The sequence below is a fragment of the Asterias amurensis genome, chromosome 3, assembly GCF_032118995.1.
Source record: "Asterias amurensis chromosome 3, ASM3211899v1".
In the NCBI taxonomy this organism is placed as follows: Eukaryota; Metazoa; Echinodermata; class Asteroidea; order Forcipulatida; family Asteriidae; genus Asterias; species Asterias amurensis.
In genome coordinates, this window is record NC_092650.1 from 27,131,740 (window position 1) to 27,155,433 (window position 23,694).

The 23,694-nt window shown below is 38.4% G+C and overlaps 1 protein-coding gene across 1 annotated transcript in view; it reads right to left on the reverse strand.

Annotated features, from left to right (window-relative positions):
- LOC139934457 (uncharacterized) overlaps window positions 1-23,694 on the reverse strand; it is a 53,014-nt gene that overhangs the window by 7,014 nt on the left and 22,306 nt on the right. The window contains exons 22-48 of the mRNA XM_071928700.1: window positions 23,244-23,465; window positions 22,007-22,252; window positions 20,561-20,857; window positions 20,067-20,252; window positions 19,441-19,561; window positions 18,635-18,746; window positions 17,302-17,572; window positions 16,627-16,935; window positions 16,070-16,260; window positions 14,929-15,097; window positions 14,273-14,428; window positions 12,844-12,982; window positions 11,734-11,936; window positions 10,966-11,235; window positions 10,337-10,452; window positions 9,413-9,601; window positions 8,565-8,633; window positions 7,437-7,566; window positions 6,317-6,478; window positions 6,038-6,113; window positions 5,227-5,353; window positions 4,783-4,835; window positions 3,600-3,726; window positions 3,064-3,167; window positions 1,708-1,810; window positions 754-910; window positions 291-357 (exon numbers count right to left, since the gene is read on the reverse strand). Coding sequence (XP_071784801.1) covers window positions 291-357; window positions 754-910; window positions 1,708-1,810; window positions 3,064-3,167; window positions 3,600-3,726; window positions 4,783-4,835; window positions 5,227-5,353; window positions 6,038-6,113; window positions 6,317-6,478; window positions 7,437-7,566; window positions 8,565-8,633; window positions 9,413-9,601; window positions 10,337-10,452; window positions 10,966-11,235; window positions 11,734-11,936; window positions 12,844-12,982; window positions 14,273-14,428; window positions 14,929-15,097; window positions 16,070-16,260; window positions 16,627-16,935; window positions 17,302-17,572; window positions 18,635-18,746; window positions 19,441-19,561; window positions 20,067-20,252; window positions 20,561-20,857; window positions 22,007-22,252; window positions 23,244-23,465 — 4,372 coding nt within the window. The remainder of the gene's footprint in view (window positions 1-290; window positions 358-753; window positions 911-1,707; window positions 1,811-3,063; window positions 3,168-3,599; window positions 3,727-4,782; window positions 4,836-5,226; window positions 5,354-6,037; window positions 6,114-6,316; window positions 6,479-7,436; window positions 7,567-8,564; window positions 8,634-9,412; window positions 9,602-10,336; window positions 10,453-10,965; window positions 11,236-11,733; window positions 11,937-12,843; window positions 12,983-14,272; window positions 14,429-14,928; window positions 15,098-16,069; window positions 16,261-16,626; window positions 16,936-17,301; window positions 17,573-18,634; window positions 18,747-19,440; window positions 19,562-20,066; window positions 20,253-20,560; window positions 20,858-22,006; window positions 22,253-23,243; window positions 23,466-23,694) is intronic.

Here is a 23,694-nt window from a genome sequence, read left to right on the forward strand (position 1 = left end):
GCACAGCAGAGAACCAACGCACAACTTAACTCACATATGGCCCCGACCGGGAATCGAACCGGGGGTCACCTTGGTGAGAGGCGAGCGCTTTACGCACACGCCAACCATGCATTTCACGAAATGCTAGATTTTATCCTGTTTCAAGGTAGGACGAGTAACTAGTCCTGACTAAGGATAGGTTCAACGTGTCCTACATCTATGGTTACAGAACTTAACTTGTCCCAAGTCCTACAATTGGTCCGAAGTTAGGAAAAGTTTGGTGAAATCTACGGGTGGTGGTCTGAACTTACGTGTCTGCAGTGCCGTAACTTTCAAATGCAATGGAGAGTGTCACACCAACAATCATGACAGGCAAACCTGGGATAAAAATGAAAAATTTACATTCCATTCTTTGAGTTCTTCAAAGTGAATTCATCATTAAAGTAGATTTCTAAAAAGTTAAGACGGGAAAACCAGTGTGACTTGATTTTCTTGTATTGTCTTGTCTTTACTGCACAAATTGCCACCTCTGGGCTATTATAGAGGGTCTATAAATGTGCAGACCCTCATGCAATGCTCCTGCTTAAACTTTATATTTTCAAGGAGGGACTTAGAATTGTAGGCGCAGAGGCTTGTGTAGTAGATGGAAATTTGAATCAGGGATATTAACTTTGGTTTTCACTCATATTTTCACTGGCAGTGTGAAGGTGCCCGCAAGTTACCTGTACAAATTGCCCTGAATGGCAAGGCATCAACTAAACAGAAGAGACTTACCCCAGCCGATGATGAGGTAATATCGAGACTTCTGTCTGAAGTAATTGCCGACAGGATTCTTAACTTCAACTAAGAGATGAATTCCCTCAACAAGCATCCAAGCAAATGATGCAGTGTAGAAATAATGTAGAATGATTGCAATGGAGGTACATGCAGTCTACAGAGCGATGGAAAGATCAAATAGTAACATTAGCAAAATGAGAGAAAAACAGATAATTTTTACCTTAAAGTGTTTTAAATTATCAAACTAAAGCCCAGTTCATACTTCATGCAAATGCTAACGCAATACCAAATTTGGCGTCACATATTCGCAATGAACAGTTTGCATCAGTTGACTCGTGTTCAACTCTTGTAAACCGATTGCTGCGAAAACAGCCATAAGAGGTCAAAATAAACTTCGCATTCGCATTCGCAAAAAAGTATCAACCGAGTTTGAGGTGGGGTTATAGTTTGGTTTTTGTCAACACAATGCTTACACTATTTAAAGGCAAATTGATTAAGAAAGATATAATAAAGTAACATGTCAAAGTATACGGATGTAGGCATGGTATGTATCATCCACAAAGAGCGTGGCTGGAAAAGCAGAATGCACTACAGTACCTTCCCAACTCTTTTACAAAGCAATTATGGTTATGTGCCTCGCTCAAGGGCACAAAAGCCATGACCGGGATTCAAACCCACACTCTGCTGCTAACAACACCGGAGCTTAGGTCTGGTGAACTACATGAACTAAACCGCTCAGCCACAACACGCCAAAAAACATCGAAATCAATAAGTTCTTTTCAGAACCATCACTTTTGTTTTCATGGTTGTACCCGCAAGTTCACCACTACATTTTTAATCCTTGCCATGCAAAGCTTAAACCATCACTTAATTGAAGCTAAAATTTCCCACATTACTTGACTTGATTTATGATGAAACCTGGTCCTGAACTACATAAGCTAAGCGCCTTACCTCATCCTGCTTAACGACTGGAATGATAAGATAAGCAGCCTTTGCTAGCATCATCGCTACTATTAGATTGATGTGAATCACGTTGACGATCGTACGTAACTTGCTGTCAGAAACAAAAAGCAAAATCATCATAATAAAATGGGATTTGAATTTCTAACACAGTTATAATTAAGTGCTCAGCCTTCGATTTCACCAAACTCGTCCTAACTTAGGACTAATCTTAGGACTTAAAACTGGGTCAGTTCTGTATCCAAATACGTAGGAAGCATTGAACCCATCCTAAGTTAGGGCGGGTTACTCGTCCCAACTCGAGTTAGGATTAATCCTAGCGTTTCGTGAAATTGGCTGCAGGTTAGCTAATATCACCGCTCATGCAGTTAGATTGTAAAGATTCACAAATTTAATGAGTGAGACCATTAATTATACAGCAACACCTAAACATGCCAAAACTGAAACGGCTATAGTGAAGTATAGCCCTGGCGGCCTTACACTTTCGTTTTGTACTACAGTGACGTCCTGGACATCAGGGTACATTTCTGGGGCAGAAATTTTTTACATCTTCATAACTCAAATTTTACCTGCAAGAAAGCAACAATTTCAACAGATTCGTATTCCATGGCAGCATATGTTTTTCTGCGGTGGGTTTTGATCGTCATATATTCTTCACAAATCCGTCATTTTCATGAAATAATGCAGCTCCCAACGTTAAGAAATTCCCATTTTTGTTCGTACTCTCACAGTCTGCCGTGTGTACGCAAGACGCACGACGCGCAAATTTCTTGTGTTGTTAACGCTGTGCCAGTCAAGATACGGTGACCAAGAATTCATGCGTCTAAGCTTGCACCGTGCGTCTTGCACGGGAATGTATTCGCGTACGCACGATAACAGACAACACTGTGAGAAAACGATCGAAACTGGAATTTGTTAACGTTGGAAGCTTCATTATTTCACGAAAATGACAGATTTGTGAGGGAAATATGAGGACCAAAACCCACCGCAGAAAAATGTATGCCGCCATGGAATGTGAATCTGTTGAAATTAGTGGCTTGTTGCAGGTAAGATTTAAGTTATGAAGCTGTGAAATTTTTCCGCCCCAGAAACGGGCCTCAATAGTTAGGACTCTGTTCCTGTGTACAGAGAAAGAGTCCTATATAGGGCTAAGTGCAGTATTGCTAATATTATTAAGTCCTGAATTATTGGACTACTTGAGTTTTCATTCAAACTTTGACCGTAAATTTTAATAACTAATACTAAAGATGATGGCATATTTATATCAGCAATAACTTTTAATGAACTGCTAAAGACACAAATAATTTAAGTTCATTGATATAATTTCTAGAATGTAATGTTTAATACCTGACACAGATATAGACAAGCAGTAGTGATATTAAAGCCAGCATTGAGAGTCCGTTACCAGCCCATGATATGTACTGTAGTATGGCATCGTGTTCACTTGGTACCTACAGAGTCACAGAAATAGTCAGTTACGGAAATATACATTATCTCTTTATTTATTTTGGTTTAAAAACACAAAAACATGGTCGATAGCATCGCAGGGTCTTACTTATATGACCTGCTTGCAACATCAAAATTACTTCTTACAAAGACTGTTACAGCCAATTGTGGAAACATACAGAGAAGAGACTTTGCAAGTTACTACAAAAACAAAACAAAATCCTAAACAGCCAGAAATTAGAAATAATCCAACATCTCTCCCAGAATATCAATAAGAAGAAGAAATACAAGATACACCTGTACAAAGAAAAAAAATATAAAAACACAAAAAATATTTGTATCAACTGTATAAAAACCTGGACAAGGCCACTATTATTATTATTATGAAATCAAGAAATAAACTGCAGTAGGGAAGACTCAAGACCAAACAGACTTACCTCAACTTGAATTGGTTTCATGAGAGTTCCAAAGTTTGTCAAATGATAACAATAGCAAACTGTATGTGTGTCGTTACTAGAGTGTACTTCACATCCTTCTGTATCCCATCCTCCATTGATTGTATTCCTTCATGCAAACAAAGTGATCAGTAAAAGTATAATATGTAAAAAAAAATTAATAAATACCTCAGACAGTTTCGCTATTCCTATTGGTGGAGAGCGCGTCACATGGGTGTGTATAAACCTTTGTTTATGACTGGTAAAAAGTGTTAATTCATGGGCGTGACACGCGACCTTGCACCTGTTCTTTTAAGACAGTTTCTTCATTCCTATTGGTCGAGAGCATCGGCTGAAAAAGTTGTGCCACATCAAGCGAGTGATACGCGCGACGTGTACAACATTCCCTTACAAGGAGTTGTTTACTCGGGGGGCAACGAAGGGCTGTACCATTTCATAGCTGGAGGGGTGTTGTGTTGAAAGAAATCATTTAACAATAATAATTTTTGCATTTATTTTACTTTTTGACCACAAAGTGATGATGTTTTTGACCGAAAAGTTCTGGTTCTTTATAATTTACCTCGACTTCGTCTCGGTAAAATTATCAAGAACCAGGCCTTGTTGGGATTAAACCACTAGTTGAAAACCTCTTCACTACACAATGATTCCCTTAATTAAAGTCCGTTTTGAGCTAAGACGGCTTATCAGGCCAGTCTTTATATCTGGTTTCATTGCTATTAAAAGGGAAGGTACGTTGGGTAACTGCTCTTAAAATTGACAGCAATACAAACATTTGGTTAGAAGCCTACAGCAACTTTCGATTAGTATAAAGCATTTTGAGAAACATTTCACTTCAATGTATTGTGGTTTTGTAAAATGATATCAGTTTTTTTGCCCCAAAATTTGAATCCAAGTAGCATCACTTGAGTAATGTGTCTCTGATTCTTCCTGCAGAGAAACAGCCACTCCAGGTTTTTGGTTTTTTGTGACCACCTTTTGAAAAGAAATTTCCACATATTAGTTTTTATTGTACACATCTACATTTATATAGGATAACAATCAAATTGTTCCAAAACCAAAGAGAATATTTCCACATCGAGAGACTGATCTTGTTAATCCAGTTTCACTTATTTCAAAAAAGGTACAAAAATGCTGGAACGACGTAGAGTAATGTGAGAAGTCTTACGGCATGTCAAAGTCCCAGAAAGCACAAACTGCATCCATGTCATCTTCTCTTTCCTGTTGGTTAGAAGAAAAACATAATCATTCATCTTTCAGATCGGATAAAATGATCACACAAAAATATCAAATAGAAAAAGCTTTATATAACAAAACTTGGTCTTAGTATTTTTTGTTATTCCACCTTAACAATGCAATCAGAAAATACACTACAAGGCGAATCATAGGACTATAAAACCAAAATAGAAAAAAAAGCAAAACAAAATAGTACAACATTAATGGCCATGCCCAGAAAAATACAGAATAGTAATTTACGTAAAAATGAAAGATGATACGAGGGCAGCTAGAACAATGAAACACTAGTGCAACTCGAACAATGAAAAATTAGTGCATGGTTGTGGAAAAAACAAAATGGCTACAATTCTGTGTGTAATACAATTAGCCATTTTACCTTAATATTACTCATGGTTATCTCGATAGGGTTATAAAGATTCTTCCTGAGTTTTGGTTCAACAGTCAAGGAGATCACTCGGCTTGTCAGTTTCATCTCACGGAGATCTGAACTACTGCGTAACTCACTGTCAAAATAAATTTAAGAAATATAAGATTCAGAATCTGCTTTCAAGTATATTATGGGTCGTACATGTAAGACAAAGCCACTCAACTTTGAACAATGGAAACGAAAAATTAACAAAACGAGCAAACTGTAGCCACTGAGCAATGCCTGTGCGTTGTACGTGTACGGACGTCACCATGACGATAATGTTAGGTTGATGACACTTTCTGAGTACATAAAGAAGATCAAACATGTACAACGATGGTACTTTCGGAACACATAATTTAGGTCATAGATGAATGACCTTGACACTTAAAGCCATTATACACAACTTCGGTACAGAAAAAAAAAAAGTTCACAGATTTGCAAATAATTTACAGGGTTTACAGAAGGTAATGGTGAAAGGCTTCTCTTGAAATATTGTTCCATGAAATGCTTTACTTTTTGAGAAAACAGCAAAACAATATAAATTCTCGATAGCGAGAATTACAGATTTATTTTTAACACATGTCATGACACGGCGAAACGCGCAGAAACAAGAGTGGGTTTTCCCGTTATTTTCTCCCGATTGAGCCTAAATTTTCACAGGTTTGTTATTTTATATATAAGTTGTGATACACGAAGTGTGGGACTTGGACAATACTTTTTACCAAAAGTGTATAATTATTAAGAATGTGTATGAATAAGAGAAGTAGTTTATGTTTACCTTTGAGTTGATTCTATTGGCATGAAGTCAGTGACGGTGTTGTAGATAACACCAACTAGGACAGCCCCTCCAGTCTCTGTTGGCAAAAGAAAAAAGGAGCGCTTGTAATTTACAATTCTTAATGTTTAAAGGATGGGTCATAGGCTGGTTTGCTTTTGTCAATGTAAAGCTAATTTATGGGCAATAAAGGAAGATACATTAAAAGTCACATGTGAAAGTTTCATTTGAATACAGTGTCTATTTGCAAAAAAACGCCAAAATAACTTGTTAAAGACTTACTTTCTGTTGTAAAATCAAAGTAGTTCCTAGGGAGTTGGATGGTGTCTGTTGGTTGACTCCATGATTGGTTGATTGTAGAGAAAGCTGGGTCTGAATATCGAGGGAAGACTGGTCCCGTTTCTTGATCCAAATCCTCAAGATCAAATCGCTCAATATGAAGAGCTGTCAAAAGAACAATAATCATTTCTCTGGTTTCAAACTGCATCTAGCTACTGGGCAATCTCAGTGGTCTAATGGTACGACACTACTCTAGAATTGCAAAAGTAGTGGGTTCGAAGCCAACCTGAGTAATATGAGTTTTGTTTCCACATACACTGTGCTGTAGCTTGGGAAAGTACTGAGTATATACAATGATTACACACACAGAAGTATATGGGGAAAACCAAAATAAATATCCTGTATCCCAGATGCAAATTTCCATCTATTAAATCTCTGTAACAGTGATTGCGTTTTCTTTAAAGGTAGGTTCATAGGTAGGTTTTTCTCAACGAATTGCTGATTTATAGGCAAGATCTAAAAAAAAAAAAAAAAAAAAAAATGAAAATCACACATGTGTAAAAACCCTTAAAAAAACTGAGAAACGTGCGGGTCATTCCGTGTCAATTCAACATGCTTTTGGACCTGACCCTCACGGATTTAAATGAAATTCGGTGTGCTGATTGGACTCCCTGAGAAATGCCCAAATCCCAAATTGTATGTAATTCGGATCATTATTTTGGGAGATACAGCTTAACGAACTTTTGACTAATTAGCATGACCTGCTACGTTTGGACAATCATATCTCCAAAAGTAAAACACCTACCAAGATAGTATTTACATCATTTTGAAGCTCTTGACATGGCCCACATTTGATAAAATAAAATCACAAAATTTCCACGCACCACTGAAAAAATACGCAAAAATTTGACCTTTGACCTTGATTTGCGAAAATGAGTATTTTTCAAAATGCGTAATTTTTTTTTAAATGCAAGTTTAAGATGTAAGCAACAATACGGAATGACCCGTGCGCGAGATGCTCAACATGCTAAGTTTTGTGAGATAAGGCAACACATGAAGAGAGGCTGATATCCAACATTTAGAATAGAAGTACTAGTGCATACCAATACAATAATCTTTATACCTATGTTATCCGATGTTATCGTGACAGTCACATTATTATTTGGTTGACCATCTGGAGTAATAAGTCGATGAGCAATCTTCAAACCATACTCCTCGATACCTTGAATCAGTGACGAAGCTCCTCCTTGAGACTATAAGAAAATAAATATTGAAGAGAAAGGGGGTTCTGTAAATTTATCCCTCCCAGATAAACATTGGAGCATGGCCAGGATCATGCTCCCAACAAAACAGAGAGAAATACCAAGAGAAAACTAAATTGCTCATTCCCCGCTTTAAAGGGTCAGGGTACTTTTTGTAGGACAAAAAATACAATGTCCAAAGATTTCCATTGAACTACACAGTTTGAAGATAATGATGGTAGAAAGCTTCCCTGGAATTATAACTTGCTGAGGTGCGGTAGTTTTTGAGAAACGAGTAAAACAATGCCATGAAAATAATTTTCGTCTTAGTGATCACAAGACGAAAATTATTTTAGCATGTAAAAGCATATTTTCATGACATTGTCTTACTCATTTCTCAAAAACTGCAGCACCTCAGCAACTAATATTTAAGGTACGCTTTTTGCTATCAATATTTTCAAAGAGTGTAAATTTAATGTCAATCTGTGGACATTGTGTTTTGTGTTACAAAAAGTACCCAAACCCAATGTCCATAGGTTGACTTTAAACTCACACAGTTTGAAGATAATGATGATAGAAAGCTTCACTTAAAATATTACTTGCTGAGGAGCTTTAGTTTTTGAGAAATGAGTAAAACAAGTCACACAAATTATCTTAGCATAAAAAACATTTTTCAAAAACTACAGAACCACAGCAAGTAATATTTTAAGGGAAGCTTTCTACTATCATTATCTTCAAACTGGGTAAGTCTAATGTAAATCTATGGACATTGTGTTTTTTGTTACAAAAAGTACCTAAATCCTTTGAAAGTTTAACAAAAAAGAGAATGGTGCAAAGGCAGCAAAAACAAGCTTGTAAAGAAAATATGTCAGAAAAAAGAAGCTCAGCAACACTGAGGGTGCACTAGAACAATACCATAGACCGTTGTTGCAAATACCCATTGTGCATGCAATAGCTGTTGAATGAGGTGGCCTAGCTAGCGATCAAACTTGATCCTGAATTAAACTCACCTGTTGAATGCTGACCCAACGTCTCTTTCTATCGGAAGCAAATAAATTACTCGCTACAGACAGAACATTCTGCAGAAGACAACAAAAGCAAAGATAAAGAAAAAGGAAGTCTAAAGTATGTATATTCAGTTTGCAGTTACACCACGAGTGTACATGTATTAACACTTTGCTGTGTAGATTTGTTCGTGAGAAATTGTCTTGCTATGCATTCTACTGCCACGAAGTGGATTTCAGAATTTGTGAAACTGCTTAGTAAGTACTTGTTTTTCTGCACTAGCTGTGTATGTGAAGAATGCTTATAATGGTAATATGGAGTGCATGTATGCCATGCACAAGCGATAATTTCCCGCTAACCCGTGAAACACGCTTGATGTAAGCACAGAATTCTCTGCTTCAGCAAGCGCTAATTCTTTGCCATCGGTAAGCAGAGCCAAGAAAATTGGACCCAGGGCCCAACTTCATAGCGCTGCTTAGCGGCTGATTTTGTGCTTACTTTGCAATTTCTATTTCATAGCGCTGCTAACCGTAAGCACACAAAAAGGCATGATAACCTTCCGGTGCTTACCGCATGAAAATAAATGATGTCACAATGCAAATCCGCGATAAACACGCAATATGGCCGCCCAATTTTTCTGCTAACCTGTGAAATACGCTAAGGCTTTAAGAAAATTTTTCTGCGACAGTAAGCACGCAAATTTGCTTACTGTTAAGCAGCGCTATGAAATTGGACCAAGGTCTCTGATAATGATACTTATGGCTGCTGCATAAATCTAATAAGGGTCAAAGTACATTCACCCTGAAGCGTTACTTCTTGAGTGCAGCTACATTTCTTGACTGATGACATTTACCTGAAGATCTGTCTCAGCATCGGTGACATTCATCTCAGACGGTAACTCTCGATTAATGACTTTATCAATCATGATAACAATCATCTCCATCTCGTCTTTGGTTAAATACATCTCAGAAGAGGTGTAATTCTCAAGACGCTGGATGATGATGCCATACAAGTAGTCATCAACACCGTCCTCGGAGTACAACTGAATAAAGAAAGTACAGATGCAAGATTTAATTAAAGAATTAAATTGAGATGTTCCAATGACAATCTTGTTGAACAGATATTATAAATCAACGTCTTACCACCATTTTAAAGGTAAGGCATTTCGTGGGCGAGCAGTCTAGGTCACCGGACCCAAGCTCCATTGTTCTCAGCAGCAGAGTGTGGGTTCGATACACGGTCTCAACATCCAACCATAAATGCTTTGTAAAAAGTTAGGAAGGTGCATTCTGCTTTACAAACCAATCTCCTAGTGGATGATACCCATGCCTACATCCTTACAGTTTTGGAAGAGGGAAACCCAGGAGTAGGTTGCAACGTGCCCCTGCTGACAGCTGATCTGGGTAGACAGCCCAAATTAGTTAAATGTCCATGGTAGGCCTCACATGGTAGGCCCAATTTCATGGCTGTGCACAGAATCAGCGCTCACGGAAGCAGCGAATTATGTGCTTATGGCAAACGTATTTTGTCTTCAGCGCGCGCATACTCCACGCTACTAGGCATTCTATGCTAACCAGGCTAGTGCACAAATTCAGCGCTTGCACACGACCGTATTAAGCGCAGAATTCGGCAGTAAGCAGAGCCACGAAAATTGCCCCAGGCCTTGTGACATGGGTGATGTTTCATAATATTATTATTTTTTAAATGATGAAAGATTGGCAAATGAGCAACCTTCTTGTGATCTCTCCAAGAGGGCGCCTACCAAAAGAAAACTTACCACTTCAAAAAGTTCATCCAAGTTTCCTGTACAGTCAGCTTTGTGTAGGAAGTCACACTCAATGGTTCCAGTCCATACTGAGTACTTGTCTAGTTCCGCATGATTTGTTGTCACAACTGAAAACAATCGCAAGGAAATGTTGCATTATCTCGACTCTAACAGCCATGTTCAAGAAGCTGGTGTTAAATAACGAAAATGCAGAAGAGCACAGAGAAAGTCCTCATGTTTCTCTTGGATTTCTCAAGAGATATATTAGGTTTGTTTTTATGATTTAATTGACACTGTTTTCAATAAATCACATTGTTTTGTTTATATTTGTGTCAGTAAACTCACATGCAGTGACACCCTAAACCACATGTTTACGCCTCATGAACTTTTGATCAGATAATAAACATCGTATTGAAAACTGCTCATTCCCAAACCCGTAAGTCCGACCTGAGTTTGTCATTGGCAAACTCGGGTCTGCTTTTAATGGGTGATTTACGCCAATGCACTTTTCAAATCTTAAATTGCTAATACAGAGCAAGGTCAGAGTTCAGATGTCAAAGAGATGACTCCCAAATTGAACATTTTTTTTTCAAAGACAACTGAGACGTGATGACTTCTGACTTGATATGTAAAATCCTCACCTATTTCTGGGCACTCTTGTCCACTAAACCGTTTGCCAACATCTGGATCCTCACTATCCATCCGATAATACCATACAGCAAAGTCCGCAAAATCCGCTCTTAAATACCCCTTACTCTCATCATTCCTCTTGCCAAGGTGTAGATGAGTAAAGGTATCTGTCTTGGGGGTCTGTAATCCAGCGTTGGGTGAGGCAGTCGTTGTTGCGTTACTGGTAGCGTTGGTACTTGAGTTGAACGGAGTAGTGACTGGCATCATGGTAGTAGGTGCAGCTTTGTGTTTGGAAGGAAAGTTAGATTGTATAGGATTAGGGCGCTGCTAATGGACTGCGCGAGTCACGCAAGTGTTTGCAAAATAAGGGAAATGCAGGCAGAGATGGTTCTTTTTATTCTTTTTATGCAAGTTGCCAGACACACAAGGCCTGAAGGCCACTTCAAGGTGTGGGCTACAATTATTTTATTCCAGAGGCTGTTGCCACCTTCTCATAGGGCTGCAACAGGGTTACCCCTGTTACAGTCCATACGGATGTAGGCTTGGGTATCATCAGTCCGAAGCCTGGCCAGTAGAGCAGAAAGCACTGCCTTCTCAATTGATTTAGCTTAGGAGCAACAGTTTTGGGGAGCCAAAATGGTTTAAAGAATGAAATAAATGGCCCAGTGACCAGGGGTAATAATGTTGGAACTGCTATAAGACGCCCTCCGGGTGTATTAAGCACTATATAAAAACCGATTGATATTACTACATGTATTATTATTATTGCCTCTATTTACCTTCAATCATTGCTAAGCCATCAATAAATGCAGTGATCCCATACTCGGCATCCCATGACATAGCCACACTAGTCCAGTTCTCTCCGAAGCTATATGGATGAGTAGTCATCCATTGTTCTAATCCATCGTAAGCCTCAAAGGTTATGGAGGTATTATCAGCATAGATAGCAAAACCTGTGGAGATGCCCCCCTGCGCTCCGGAGCTATGGATTAAACAATCACAAGATAATAATAATGATAATAATAATAACAGTCATAATAACAGTGACTTCTTATATAAGCCCCTTGCAATATGCACAGCGTACTCACACGTGCCTATCCTGGGTGTCATTTTGGGTGTCAAAATCGTGTACAAACATGCACAAAAGAGAGTTGACACCAAAAATTACGCATTTTGTATTGTGTAAGATATCAATAGCTCCCCCTTGCATTATGCGAAACGCTAAGGTACGCTGAGGTCATGTGCACGTTTTTATGCACAGAGAATTAACAGCTATTGTCCAATGATCTGGCTCCTTTTTGAGAGTGTGAGTTCATATGCAAAGGGTCTATAGCGCTCTTTTGCAAAACAAAAACAAATATTCTACAGAGTTTAAAATATAAACTGAATGCAACTGTATAGAATACAGAATAAAGAAAATTCATCGATGAAGCTACGGACAAAACAATCGTGAGATGATAACAATGATATTAGTGCTTATTTAGCGCTCATATCCGTCACTCAGTGATGCTCAAGGCGCTTTAACATTCAGTATCTATCTGCAAGATATTGTGGGCCAACATTTGAATTATGAAACCTGTTCCTTTTACATAGCACCATGTAATGGTTTACAAGGTGCTGTGCCGCAATATGCAGCCAATCAAACCAGGAACACCGAGGCGAATCCCTTTTTCTTTTCAATAAGTGCACTAAGCTCTTTTACAGGCGTTACACAATACATGGGACCAACAATATACATGTAATTCAATATATAAATACATTGTGCAATTGAAATCAATTGGTGGCCATCGTCTTGTAGACACAAGCATATTTTTTAAAGAGACAGTTGCTCAACCACAACACCCCATTAAACCGCATATATTCTTTAAGCACTGTGACGGTAAGCCTACCTGAGGATGTATGCAACTCCTTCTGGGTTAGTCACAGGGTCTTGTAGATTCTCTAGATCAATTAGTTTAACCATGACTGAGAAGGTGACTCCTGATTGACACATTGAGGGACTACTCAGACACTCATTGTTGAAATCACCTATAACGACACAAATAAGATAAGACTCATTAAGGCTATGCATGGTGGAAAAATATTAAGTAACATCTGTTTCAAACATGCGCTCCAGAGTCGCGCCGAACAAAATTCTGAATAAAGTACATGAAAAGTTTTATATCTGAAACAGTTAGGAGCGACTGGATGCACTTTGCAGTTGTTCGGAACGAGTCTGGAGTTCCTTGGTTTCAGACGCCGATCTTGTAATGAGCCAAACTTAGTATAAATGTTGGGTTCAGTGTGCCTGTCTGAAACCAATATTTATTTGGGTTTACCTACATGTAGAGTCGCTCCTAATTTATTTGGTTTGGGGTGACTCTGACGTGCCTGTCTGAAAAGGTGTATGGTTTGCAGTGATATCATGTAAACAATCTCTATTGTGAAAGTAGTGGCTCTGTGAAGAGCCGGTCTCTACTCGGCATTTTGATCAGTGTGCCTTGACCGTCTGCTGGGTGGTGATGATTTTGAGGCTTATGTTGGGGTCTCAAATTCATCACTGGACTTGAAATGGGCTCTAATTAAACAGGCTGGCTCTGTGGTCAAGCAGTTACGTGTAAACATCTACCATTACCAATATTAATTGCTAAGTCAACTTACCAACATCTACATATCCATTACCAGGGTGGGTAGAGACAGCTCGAGTACTATCATCTACCAATGTTAAGTGCCAAGTCAACTTACCAACAGCTCGAGTACTATCATCTACCAATATAAAGTGCTAAGTCAACTTACCAACATCTACATATCCATTACCAGGGTGGGTAGAGACAGCTCGAGTACCATCATCTACCAATGTTAAGTGCCAAGTCAACTTATACCAACAGCTCGAGTACTATCATCTACCAATATAAAGTGCTAAGTCAACTTACCAACATCTACATATCCATTACCAGGGTGGGTAGAGACAGCTCGAGTACTATCATCTACCAATGTTAAGTGCCAAGTCAACTACCAACAGCTCGAGTACTATCATCTACCAATATAAAGTGCTAAGTCAACTTACCAACATCTACATATCCATTACCAGGGTGGGTAGAGACAGCTCGAGTACCATCATCTACCAATGTTAAGTGCCAAGTCAACTTACCAACAGCTCGAGTACTATCATCTACCAATATAAAGTGCTAAGTCAACTTACCAACATCTACATATCCATTACCAGAGTGGGTAGAGACAGCTCGAGTACCATCATCTACCAATGTTAAGTGCCAAGTCAACTTATACCAACAGCTCGAGTACTATCATCTACCAATATAAAGTGCTAAGTCAACTTACCAACATCTACATATCCATTACCAGGGTGGGTAGAGACAGCTCGGGTACTACCATCTCCATCCCCACGAATGGAAGGTTTGGTACTTGATAAGACTACTCCACTTGTGGTTGACGTTAGGTTGAAGTATCGATCGGATGATAGGAAACCATGGCAAACTGATGGGTTAAGTGGAGAATAAATGTTAATGAGTTGAAGAGGAAGAGATGATCAACAAATATTTTTGAGTACTCATTTCCCAATAGATAGTCCTCACGTGAAGGGAGGAAACAATTACAAGTCTCTAACCTCGCATTAAAATGATGTAACTTGTATTCAAAACCCTTCCAGTACAACATTTTTTAACATCCCAAACATCTGATGGCATCATTCTGAGAAAAATGGTTCTTTGCTAACTTTTTTTACAAAAATATGAAATGTCTGAAAGTCTTTCTCAAATTGTAGTCAAAATCTTAAAAGTGGCACCTAGACTGCTAATGAGCTCCAGACACTGCAATGATGAAGACATGTTGCCTGTCTGTCTGTCATGGTGCTCGACTAAAGCCCAAGCTGTAGTCGATTAATGCTGACTTTGATTAACATTTCTGTTTTAAGTGTTATTTCTCACTGTTCTATCCCTCACTGACTGATTGCGAAGAAAGATCAAACCAGAACTTACTTGGATCACCATGAAGCTGCTCAGCAGTTGGCAATGATTGGCCTGTAGAGGGCAGCATCAGAATGATGTCATCATAATACGCTCGGGCATAGTTGGTATTATCTGCACATTTGCCAAGTATAAGATCAGTGTAGGTATTAGACGTTCTCTTGCTCCTGGTGCTTAGTGTCTGAGTAACGGAAAAAAAGAGAATAACAATTTAGAAAGTAACTTGAAATCTTAGACAGAGTTAATTAAGTTTCAAAAGTTTTTCAACATATGCTAACCTATGTATTTATTAAAGGCAGTGGACACTATTGGTAATTGTCAAAGACTAGCCTTCACAGTTGGTGTATCTCAACATATGCATAAAACAACAAACCTGTGAAAATTTGAGCTCAATCGGTCATCGAACTTGCGAGATAATAATGAAAAAAAAATACCCTTGTAACACGAAGTTGTGTGCGTTTAGATAGTTGATTTCGAGACCTCAAGTTCTAAACTTGAGGTCTCGAAATCAAATTCGTGGAAAATTACTTCTTTCTCGAAAACTATGTCACTTCAGAGGGAGCCGATTCTCACAATGTTTTATACCATCAACCTCTCCCCATTACTCGTATTCAATAAAGGTTTTATGATAATAAATATTTTGAGTAATTACCAATAGTGTCCACTGCCTTTAAGTCGTCGACGGGAGGATCACCTTTTGCTACATAAAATTACGACACACTCTGCTACAAAAACTCCTTTGTCCCTACCGCAATTCATTTTTACAATGATTTTAAATAGCTCTGTTTTTCCGAGTTGTCGGTTTTAATGACTTCTCTTGTGTACAATTAACCTTGTATATAATTATTGCTATGCATATTTTTTAATCCATACCTGAAACATATTTTTAACTAATTGTTTCTTTTAATCAATCTTTCTGCTTATTGTTATAAAATGTTTAGTGTTTTTGTCTGTTCTGTTCAAATCAAGGCCAGTTTTAATTTCCCCAGTGTGGGATAATACAGTTGTTATCTTATCTCATCTTGTCTTTATAAAGTGTTTAATAGATCTTTTAATGCTGGGCACCTTTCGAAAAACAGTGTTCTCACTACAAGGTTTCCCCAGGGTAAATAAGAAACAAATAAATAATATTACGTTACTGATATTAGTTTACCTGTGTCGCTATAACTTGACCGTTGAGGTAGACAGCTAACCCAGCACTAGGAGACCAAACCATAGCTACGTATTGCCACTCATTGAATGTGTACAGATCCTCAGAGAATGTGAGTAGCCATGTATAAGTGCCGTCGCTGACTTGGAGTTGAAGCTCGTCTGGAGTCTGGCTGAACACTATTCCCTTCTCATCTAATAACAACGAGAAAATATCACAGAGGTGTAAATACTATGGGGTGTCATGGCTCAGTGGGTTAGAGCGTCATAATCAAGTTCTGGTGGTTAAAGTCATTGGAGTGTGGGTTCGAACCCCGGTCATTGCACTTGTGTCCTTGAGCGAGATACTTTACTATAATTGCTTCTCTTCACCCGGGGGTATAAATGGGTAACTGCAACGGTAGAGGTTGGTAGTGTGTAGGAAAAAGCCTTCGGAGCGCTACGGTTGCCCAGGTTGTATACTCCCAAGGGAGCTAAGAAAGATGAAAGGAATGTTATTGGACAAATGACTTAATATGTAGATCTATTCAGGTATCTGATACCCATGGTAAACCAACTTACTTTGCAAATCAGCTCCACTCGTAAACAGACAACGTCCTTCCAGAGCTGGAATATCACTAAACTTCATCCACATGGCCAGAGCGAATCCATTGGTACATGTAGCTGGGTTAGCAAGGCAGGTACTCTCTAGATTGCCAAGCTTGACCCATCCACTCGACCCATCAGTGTAGAGGCTCCGGGCAAAGTGGTGACGGTCATCTCGGTAGGTTACCCCAGAGGTTGAGGTCTTGGAGAAGGTTGCAATGTTAGTTAGAGGTGGATCCATGGACCAGTAGTAGTCAGCTTGATGTAGGTAGTATAACTCAATATCTAAATGAGAATCAGTAGGTTAGTGGTAACATTTACAATTGATTTTTCCATCAAGTTATCGAGTCAAATAAACGACTAAAACTAACCTGTGTAAAAGTTGTTTCAAACGGTGGTCGCGTTTTTGAGATATCAAAATTGGCATGCTCTGAGGAACTTTTCTGACAGTACTGCTTTTTTACATTGTGGATTCAAATTTTGGGGAATTACAACTGACATCTTTTTACTTGACCACATTACTTTGAAGTGAAGTGTTTCTTATAATGCTTTATACTACCGTAAGCTGCTGTAGGCTTCCAACCAATAAGTTTTTATTGGCATTAATTTTAAGAATGACTACCAAACGTACGCCTTCCCTATTAAACACACCTGTAACGCCTAGAAGCTTGTGGACGTTCTTTGGGTAAATGTACTTATCCCAGATAACCAGGGAATGAATCTTGAAATCAGCAAAGTCAGACTCCAAATCATTCCTCCTTCCCAGGGTTAATAAAGTACTAGTTTGATTCTGGTTGAGATCGACCGGTGTTTCCATTGAGGAGGAGGTTGGAGTTATTTGGTGTCCGTTGATGTAGACGAGGAAGGGTTCCAGTTGATGCCAGGTAAAGGCAACGTTAATCCAGATGTCCTCTGGTATGACCTAGGTCAATCAAATATTTACATATTGTAATGTGTCAGTGCAGACCTTTCTAAATCTTAAAGTAGCACTTACGTATGCTACGTTGATATTGTAGTTACATGGTATCCCACTTAAAGGCAGTGTACACTATTGGTAATTGTCAAAGACTAGCCTTCACAGTTCTCAACGTATGCATAAAATAACAAACCTGTGAAAATTTGAGCTCAATCGGTCATCGAACTTGCGAGATAAGAATGAAAGAAAAAACACCCTTGTCACACGAAGTTGTGTGCGTTTAGATGGTTGATTTCAAGACCTCAAGTTCTAAACTTGAGGTCTCAAAATCAAATTCGTGGAAAATTACTTCTTTCTCGAAAACTATGGCACTTCAGAGGGAGCCGTTTCTCACAATGTTTTATTCCATCAGCCTCTCCCCATTACTTGTCACCAAGAAAGGTTTTATGCTAACAATTATTTTGAGTAATTACCAATAGTGTACACTGCCTTTAAAATAGCTTGGAAGTACACAAAAAACAATTATTTACAAAATGTGGCTTCGAATCCTGGCCTGGACATGACACTTGTGTCCTTGAACAAGGCACTTTATCATTATTGCTTCTCTCCGCCCAGAAGTACAAATGCGTACCGGCAAGAGCTGGGGAGTAACCTGCGATCAACTTTATTTTATAACACAAAAAAATATGTGCAGAGATACAATTTCTTTCACTTGGAGCATTTTCGTGCGAGACACAATATTTTGGGAAAATTAAGGTACGTTTTTGCACTGCCACCATTGATTTGAAAGTGTTTTTTTTTTTCATTTAAAATTTGTCATACTATGTTTAAATTTATCTATTTTATTACAGACCTAACAATGCAAGTGCCAATAACAGGATGGTGATAAGGAAACACTAGAAACCATCAGTCAGTTTAGATGAGGGGGGGGGGGAACCATAAATGGAGAAACGCAATACAGGCAGTGACTGAAAACCCAATCCTCATGCAAGGCTCTAATCCCAGGTGGGATTTGAACCAGGGCCCACTAGAGGTGAAAGGTAGGGAAAGATTTGCCTCAATACTTACGTTTTGTGAGTATTCCGTTGTCAATGTTGTCTCATTGGTGCCGATCATAAACATGATGGAAGATTCAGTTAAGTAAACCGCAAAACCAGTGGATGAAAATTGGGACCCAGAACTAGAAAAGATATATTCAGCATTAATAATACAAATAGCCAAGTTAGTCTGATACAAAATGTAAATAAAACAAGGAAGATTGTATGTATGTACATATACTGTGTTCTATCTGCCACTGAAGTAGCAGAAATATCCTACTTGTAATCAGTCCTAGTTCACTTGTACCCAAACTGCTTCTATGCCTTTCTATAGCAGTCATTTTGTTTAAATTGCTAGACAACCAAGCTTTCCAAACACCAAGAGACAATTTTCAAGCCCAATGTTATCAGCAGGTACCACAACAGCTGTTTAAAGACAGTGGACACTATTGGTAATTGTCAAAGACTAGCTTTCACAGTTAGTGTATCTCAACATATGCATAAAATAACCAACCTGTGAAAATTTGAGCTCAATCGGTCATAGAACTTGCGAGATAATAATGAAAGAAAAAACACCCTTGCTGATTTCGAGACCTCAAGTTCTAAATCTGAGGTCTCAAAATCAAATTCGTGGAAAATTACTTCTTTCACGAAAACTATGGCACTTCAGAGGGAGCCGTTTCTCACAATGTTTTATACCATCAACCTCTCCCCATTACTCATCACCAAGAAAGGTTTTATGCTAATAATTATTTTGAGTAATTACCAATAATAGTGTCCACTGCCTTTAATTTGCATTAGTAACGACAAATGGCTTCAGGCTACATGTACATGTACCTTATTATGTAGTGACTTGAGTTGATGGAAATGTTCCTGAATGATAATTGCACCCAGAATGCAACACTCAATCCTCTTTGGGTCAACGTTGGGTCGCTCACAAAGTCATCTCGAAAGTCACCTGTGTTGATTGAAGAAAACAAACACCAAACATTTTTATAAAAAACAAGTAAAAAATTAAAAAGGACTTCTAGCTCGTAATTAACTTCACTGCCACTGAGTGAGTTCTTAATTAAGCCTAATGTTGAAGTTGCTACTATTGATTGCGTAGTTGAGTCACGAATACCGTTATTCAACTACTCGGTTAGTTGTGCCGCCACGACTACTCCAAAAATAGTCGCGACTTCCTTGGTGAACCAATTGTGTCGCCCACGACTATTCAAGATAACATATTTTACATACGAAACACAATCAGACATCAGTAAAAAAGATCCTTCAATCCATTCAGTACGAATTTTAATTTATTGGGCCTGCGGCAAACAATATGCTGCAACGCATCTTTGGAATAAACAATTGGTCGCGACTAGTGCCAAAGTCGCAACTATTTGAGGCGCAGCTAGTCAAGTATAAGATTCACTTGTTGATCAAGTTTATTTCTTAATTGATCTCAATAGTTAACACCATACCTAGAATAATGTAGGCAGTATCCCCAGTAAGATCTACTGTGTTGTCATCAGGCATAGTCACATCTAGTGTAGCTCCAATGGATTCAACTGTGTCATTGTAAGTATGTTCCCATAAGATCTTAAAGGTGCTGAGAAACAGATCCTTGGGGTTCCAATAATACACTGCATCAGAGTACTGAACATTGTCTGTTTGGGAGAAAATAACAAAACCATGAGTTGGAAAAACTGAACACCAGGGCTCAATATTATTGATACCTTATGTAGTTCAAGCTGTTGGCCATTACAATAATAAAAATAATAATAATAATAATGACATTTATACCGCGCATTTTCCATACAAAAATTATCGAAAGCACCTTACAATAAAAATGACACAAATCCCTACTCACTGTGAATGAAGATGTGCACATCCTATAGAAGTTGCAGCCTCACTAGTCGTCAAGTTTTTGAGAACAAAAAGTGAAAATCACAGAGCAATGTTTTCTAAGTCTTACCGATTGTAGCAAGTTTTTCCCGATACTCAAACGTCTCTGTTGATCTCTCTACTATTGCGACTTCCTCAAATGTGAAATTAGCTCCATTTTCTAAGAAATCGTTCCTCCTTCCAACAACCAGCTTGGCCTGCTCATCCGTATTCCTGTACTTGCGGTAACCAGTGGGATCCTTGGCAACCAAGCGGCCATCTTTAAATAGTCCCAGACCATCTTTCTTGGTCCACTTAATACCCAGGTTCATCCAGGGGCCATAGTATTCAGTGTAGTTGGTGTTGCTGATGACAGTGTAAACAGTTTCTGTGAGAGATATAGAGAAATTGGTTTAATCAGATTTAAATGTACATTCATAAATACCTAAGACAGTTTATCCATTCTGATTGGTCGAGAGGGCATCACTAGGGGTTGTTTGAACGGATGATATAACACCAGTAAAAAGTGTTATAACATAGGCGTGACACGCGCGGTTGCACCAGCGCTTATAAGACAGTTTCTTCATTCCTATTGGTCGAGAGCAACGGCTGAAACAGTTGTGCCACATCACGCAAAATGCGTGACGCACACATCATCTCTTTATAAGGAGTTGTTTACCCGAGAGCCTTACCATTTCACAGCTGGAGGGGTGTTGTGTTGAAAGAAATCATTGAACAATTTTAATTCGCATTTATTTTACCTTTTGACAAAGAAGTGTTGATGTTTTATAAACCGAAAAGGTATTTATGAATGGGAATCAAAGTGTGTTGAATCGGTTTTCAACTAGTGGTTTAAACCCGCCGAGGCCTGGTTCTTGAAAATTTTCCTCGACCTTGTCTCGGTAAAATGATCAAGTCCAGACCTAAGCGCGGGTTTAAACCACTAGTTGAAAACCTCTTCACCACACATTGATTCCCTTAGTACAAGATGTACACAATCAAAAATATGTAAGTAGAATTTCAAAAGGTGGTAGCATTTTTGAGATACCGCCGAAAATCTGGAGGGAATAAATTATGTCCACGCAAGAAGAATAATCCCTAATAGGAAAACACAATCTGAGAAGCGTTAAGCAGATTCATTAATTTTCATAGTGTGACTACCTGACGTATACCTTCCCTTTGCGCTCAGAAGCTCATTTCCTATGCCATCTGTCCCCATCCCTTGTTCCTTTTATGTACTTGCTTAACCGTGCAATTTTTGTTGTTTTGAAGTTACTGGCACAAGCCAATTTAATTTGCGATTTATAAAAACAAGTTGTATTTCTATTTTTATAAAATTCTGTATTTTAAACTCAATCAAGCATCGGCTGTGGAGTTTGAATGTTTTTAATAAACCAATAATAATGATAAATACATGTTGTTATGTAATGGAATTGGTCTCATACTTCAACACTCCATATATACCTATACTGACAGCGCATAGGGACTTGACAGTGATATGTGCTACACAAGAATGGTTTCATATTATTATTATTACCTTCATATTTCATGTATGGTGTAAAGTCCACTTCAACAATCCATCTAAGCCTTCCGTCAGTCACTGCTGCTCCAAGCTTATCAACATCTCTCTGAAAGATTGAGAAACCACGACTGACCTGCTCCCCAGAGCTAATGAGGTAGTGAGTGTCGTTATCTGACACCTGGATGAGGCGGACCCACAGTGAGACAGAGAGTCCATTCTTACAGCGAGAAACGTCACTGATGCAGTGATCGGGAAAGTCACCTGGAGAGAGTAATAATAATAACAATGGATTTATAGAGCGCTTTATTTCATTTCATTTATTTTAATTCTGTTAATTAATTTCACAGGTAAAAATGCAAAGTACATGTACAAAAATAACAACGGTAGCGAAAGCATTATACAGACACATAAAAAAAGTTTTAAAAAAGTATCACTACTGATGGATTACAAAAAAAGTAAACGAAATTACTATCAAGTTAAAGGCAGTGGACACTGCATATTAGCATAAAAACTTACTTGGTAATGAGCAATGGAGAGCTGTATAAAACATTGTGAGAAACGGCTCCCTCAGAAGTGACGTAGTTTTTGAGAAAGAAGTAATTTTCCACGAATTTGATTTCGAGACCTCAGAATTAGATTTTGAGGTCTCCAAATCAAGCATCTGAAAGCACACAACTTCGTGTGACAAGGGTGTTTTTTTTCTTTCATAGTTATCTCGCAACTTTGACGACCAATTGAGCTCAAATTTTCACAGGTTTGTTATTTTATGCTTATGTTGAGATACACTAAAGGAGAAGACTGGTCTTTGACAATTACCAATAGTGTCCAGTGTCCAGATGCCACAATTTAAAAAACATACAATATTAAAGGAAATATGCAAGCATCAAAGGGCTTTGATGCATTCTCCAGAAGACGCTCAGAGCATACTGATCGAAACGTCGAGTTAACCAACGGTTCTTTTCAGAACCACCCCAACTCATTTAGAGATAGTCATTAAATGGTGTTACCGCAAACCCTCCTATATCTTATTTCCACCATGCAAAGTTTCAAATCCTACTTATCAAAGGGCTTAACAGTAAAACAATAAGTAAAAGCATAATATAACAAAAAGTAGGAACAGATTGTTGAGAACAAGGCCTGATCTTCATTAGGCTCTAATAAACTTTTCAGGCTAATAATCACAATTTTTCAAATTTTTCCAGATGCTAAAAAATTTGAAATCAGAAAGAACATCATGCCTGTATTAACTTACCCAACATGATCCATTCATTCCCATCTCCATACACAATAAGAGAGTTGCCTTTAGCGTCTCTACTGGGTCCAAGTACAACATCGCCCTCTCCAGCCTTGACTATACCAGAAAATGTACTCCTATAAGGTTCCATGTAGTCAGACAGAGGGTCTTTGTCACGTCTAGCGTAGCCGTCAACACTCCAGAAATGATCAGCATAGATTGACAGCTCTTCTTCCCTTCCTATCAGAGAAAATACAACCATTTGTACAGTCGGTAATAATAATAGTAGTGGCTTCTTGTATCTGTAGCACACATATCCATCACTCAGTGACGCTCAAAGCGCTTTTTTTAACGCAGTATTTTCCTGCAAGATACATGTATGTGTGAATACATGTACGTCTGAATTATGAGACCTACTCCTTATAGTTCCATGTAATGGTTTACAAGGTGATGTCCACATGGTCTAGGT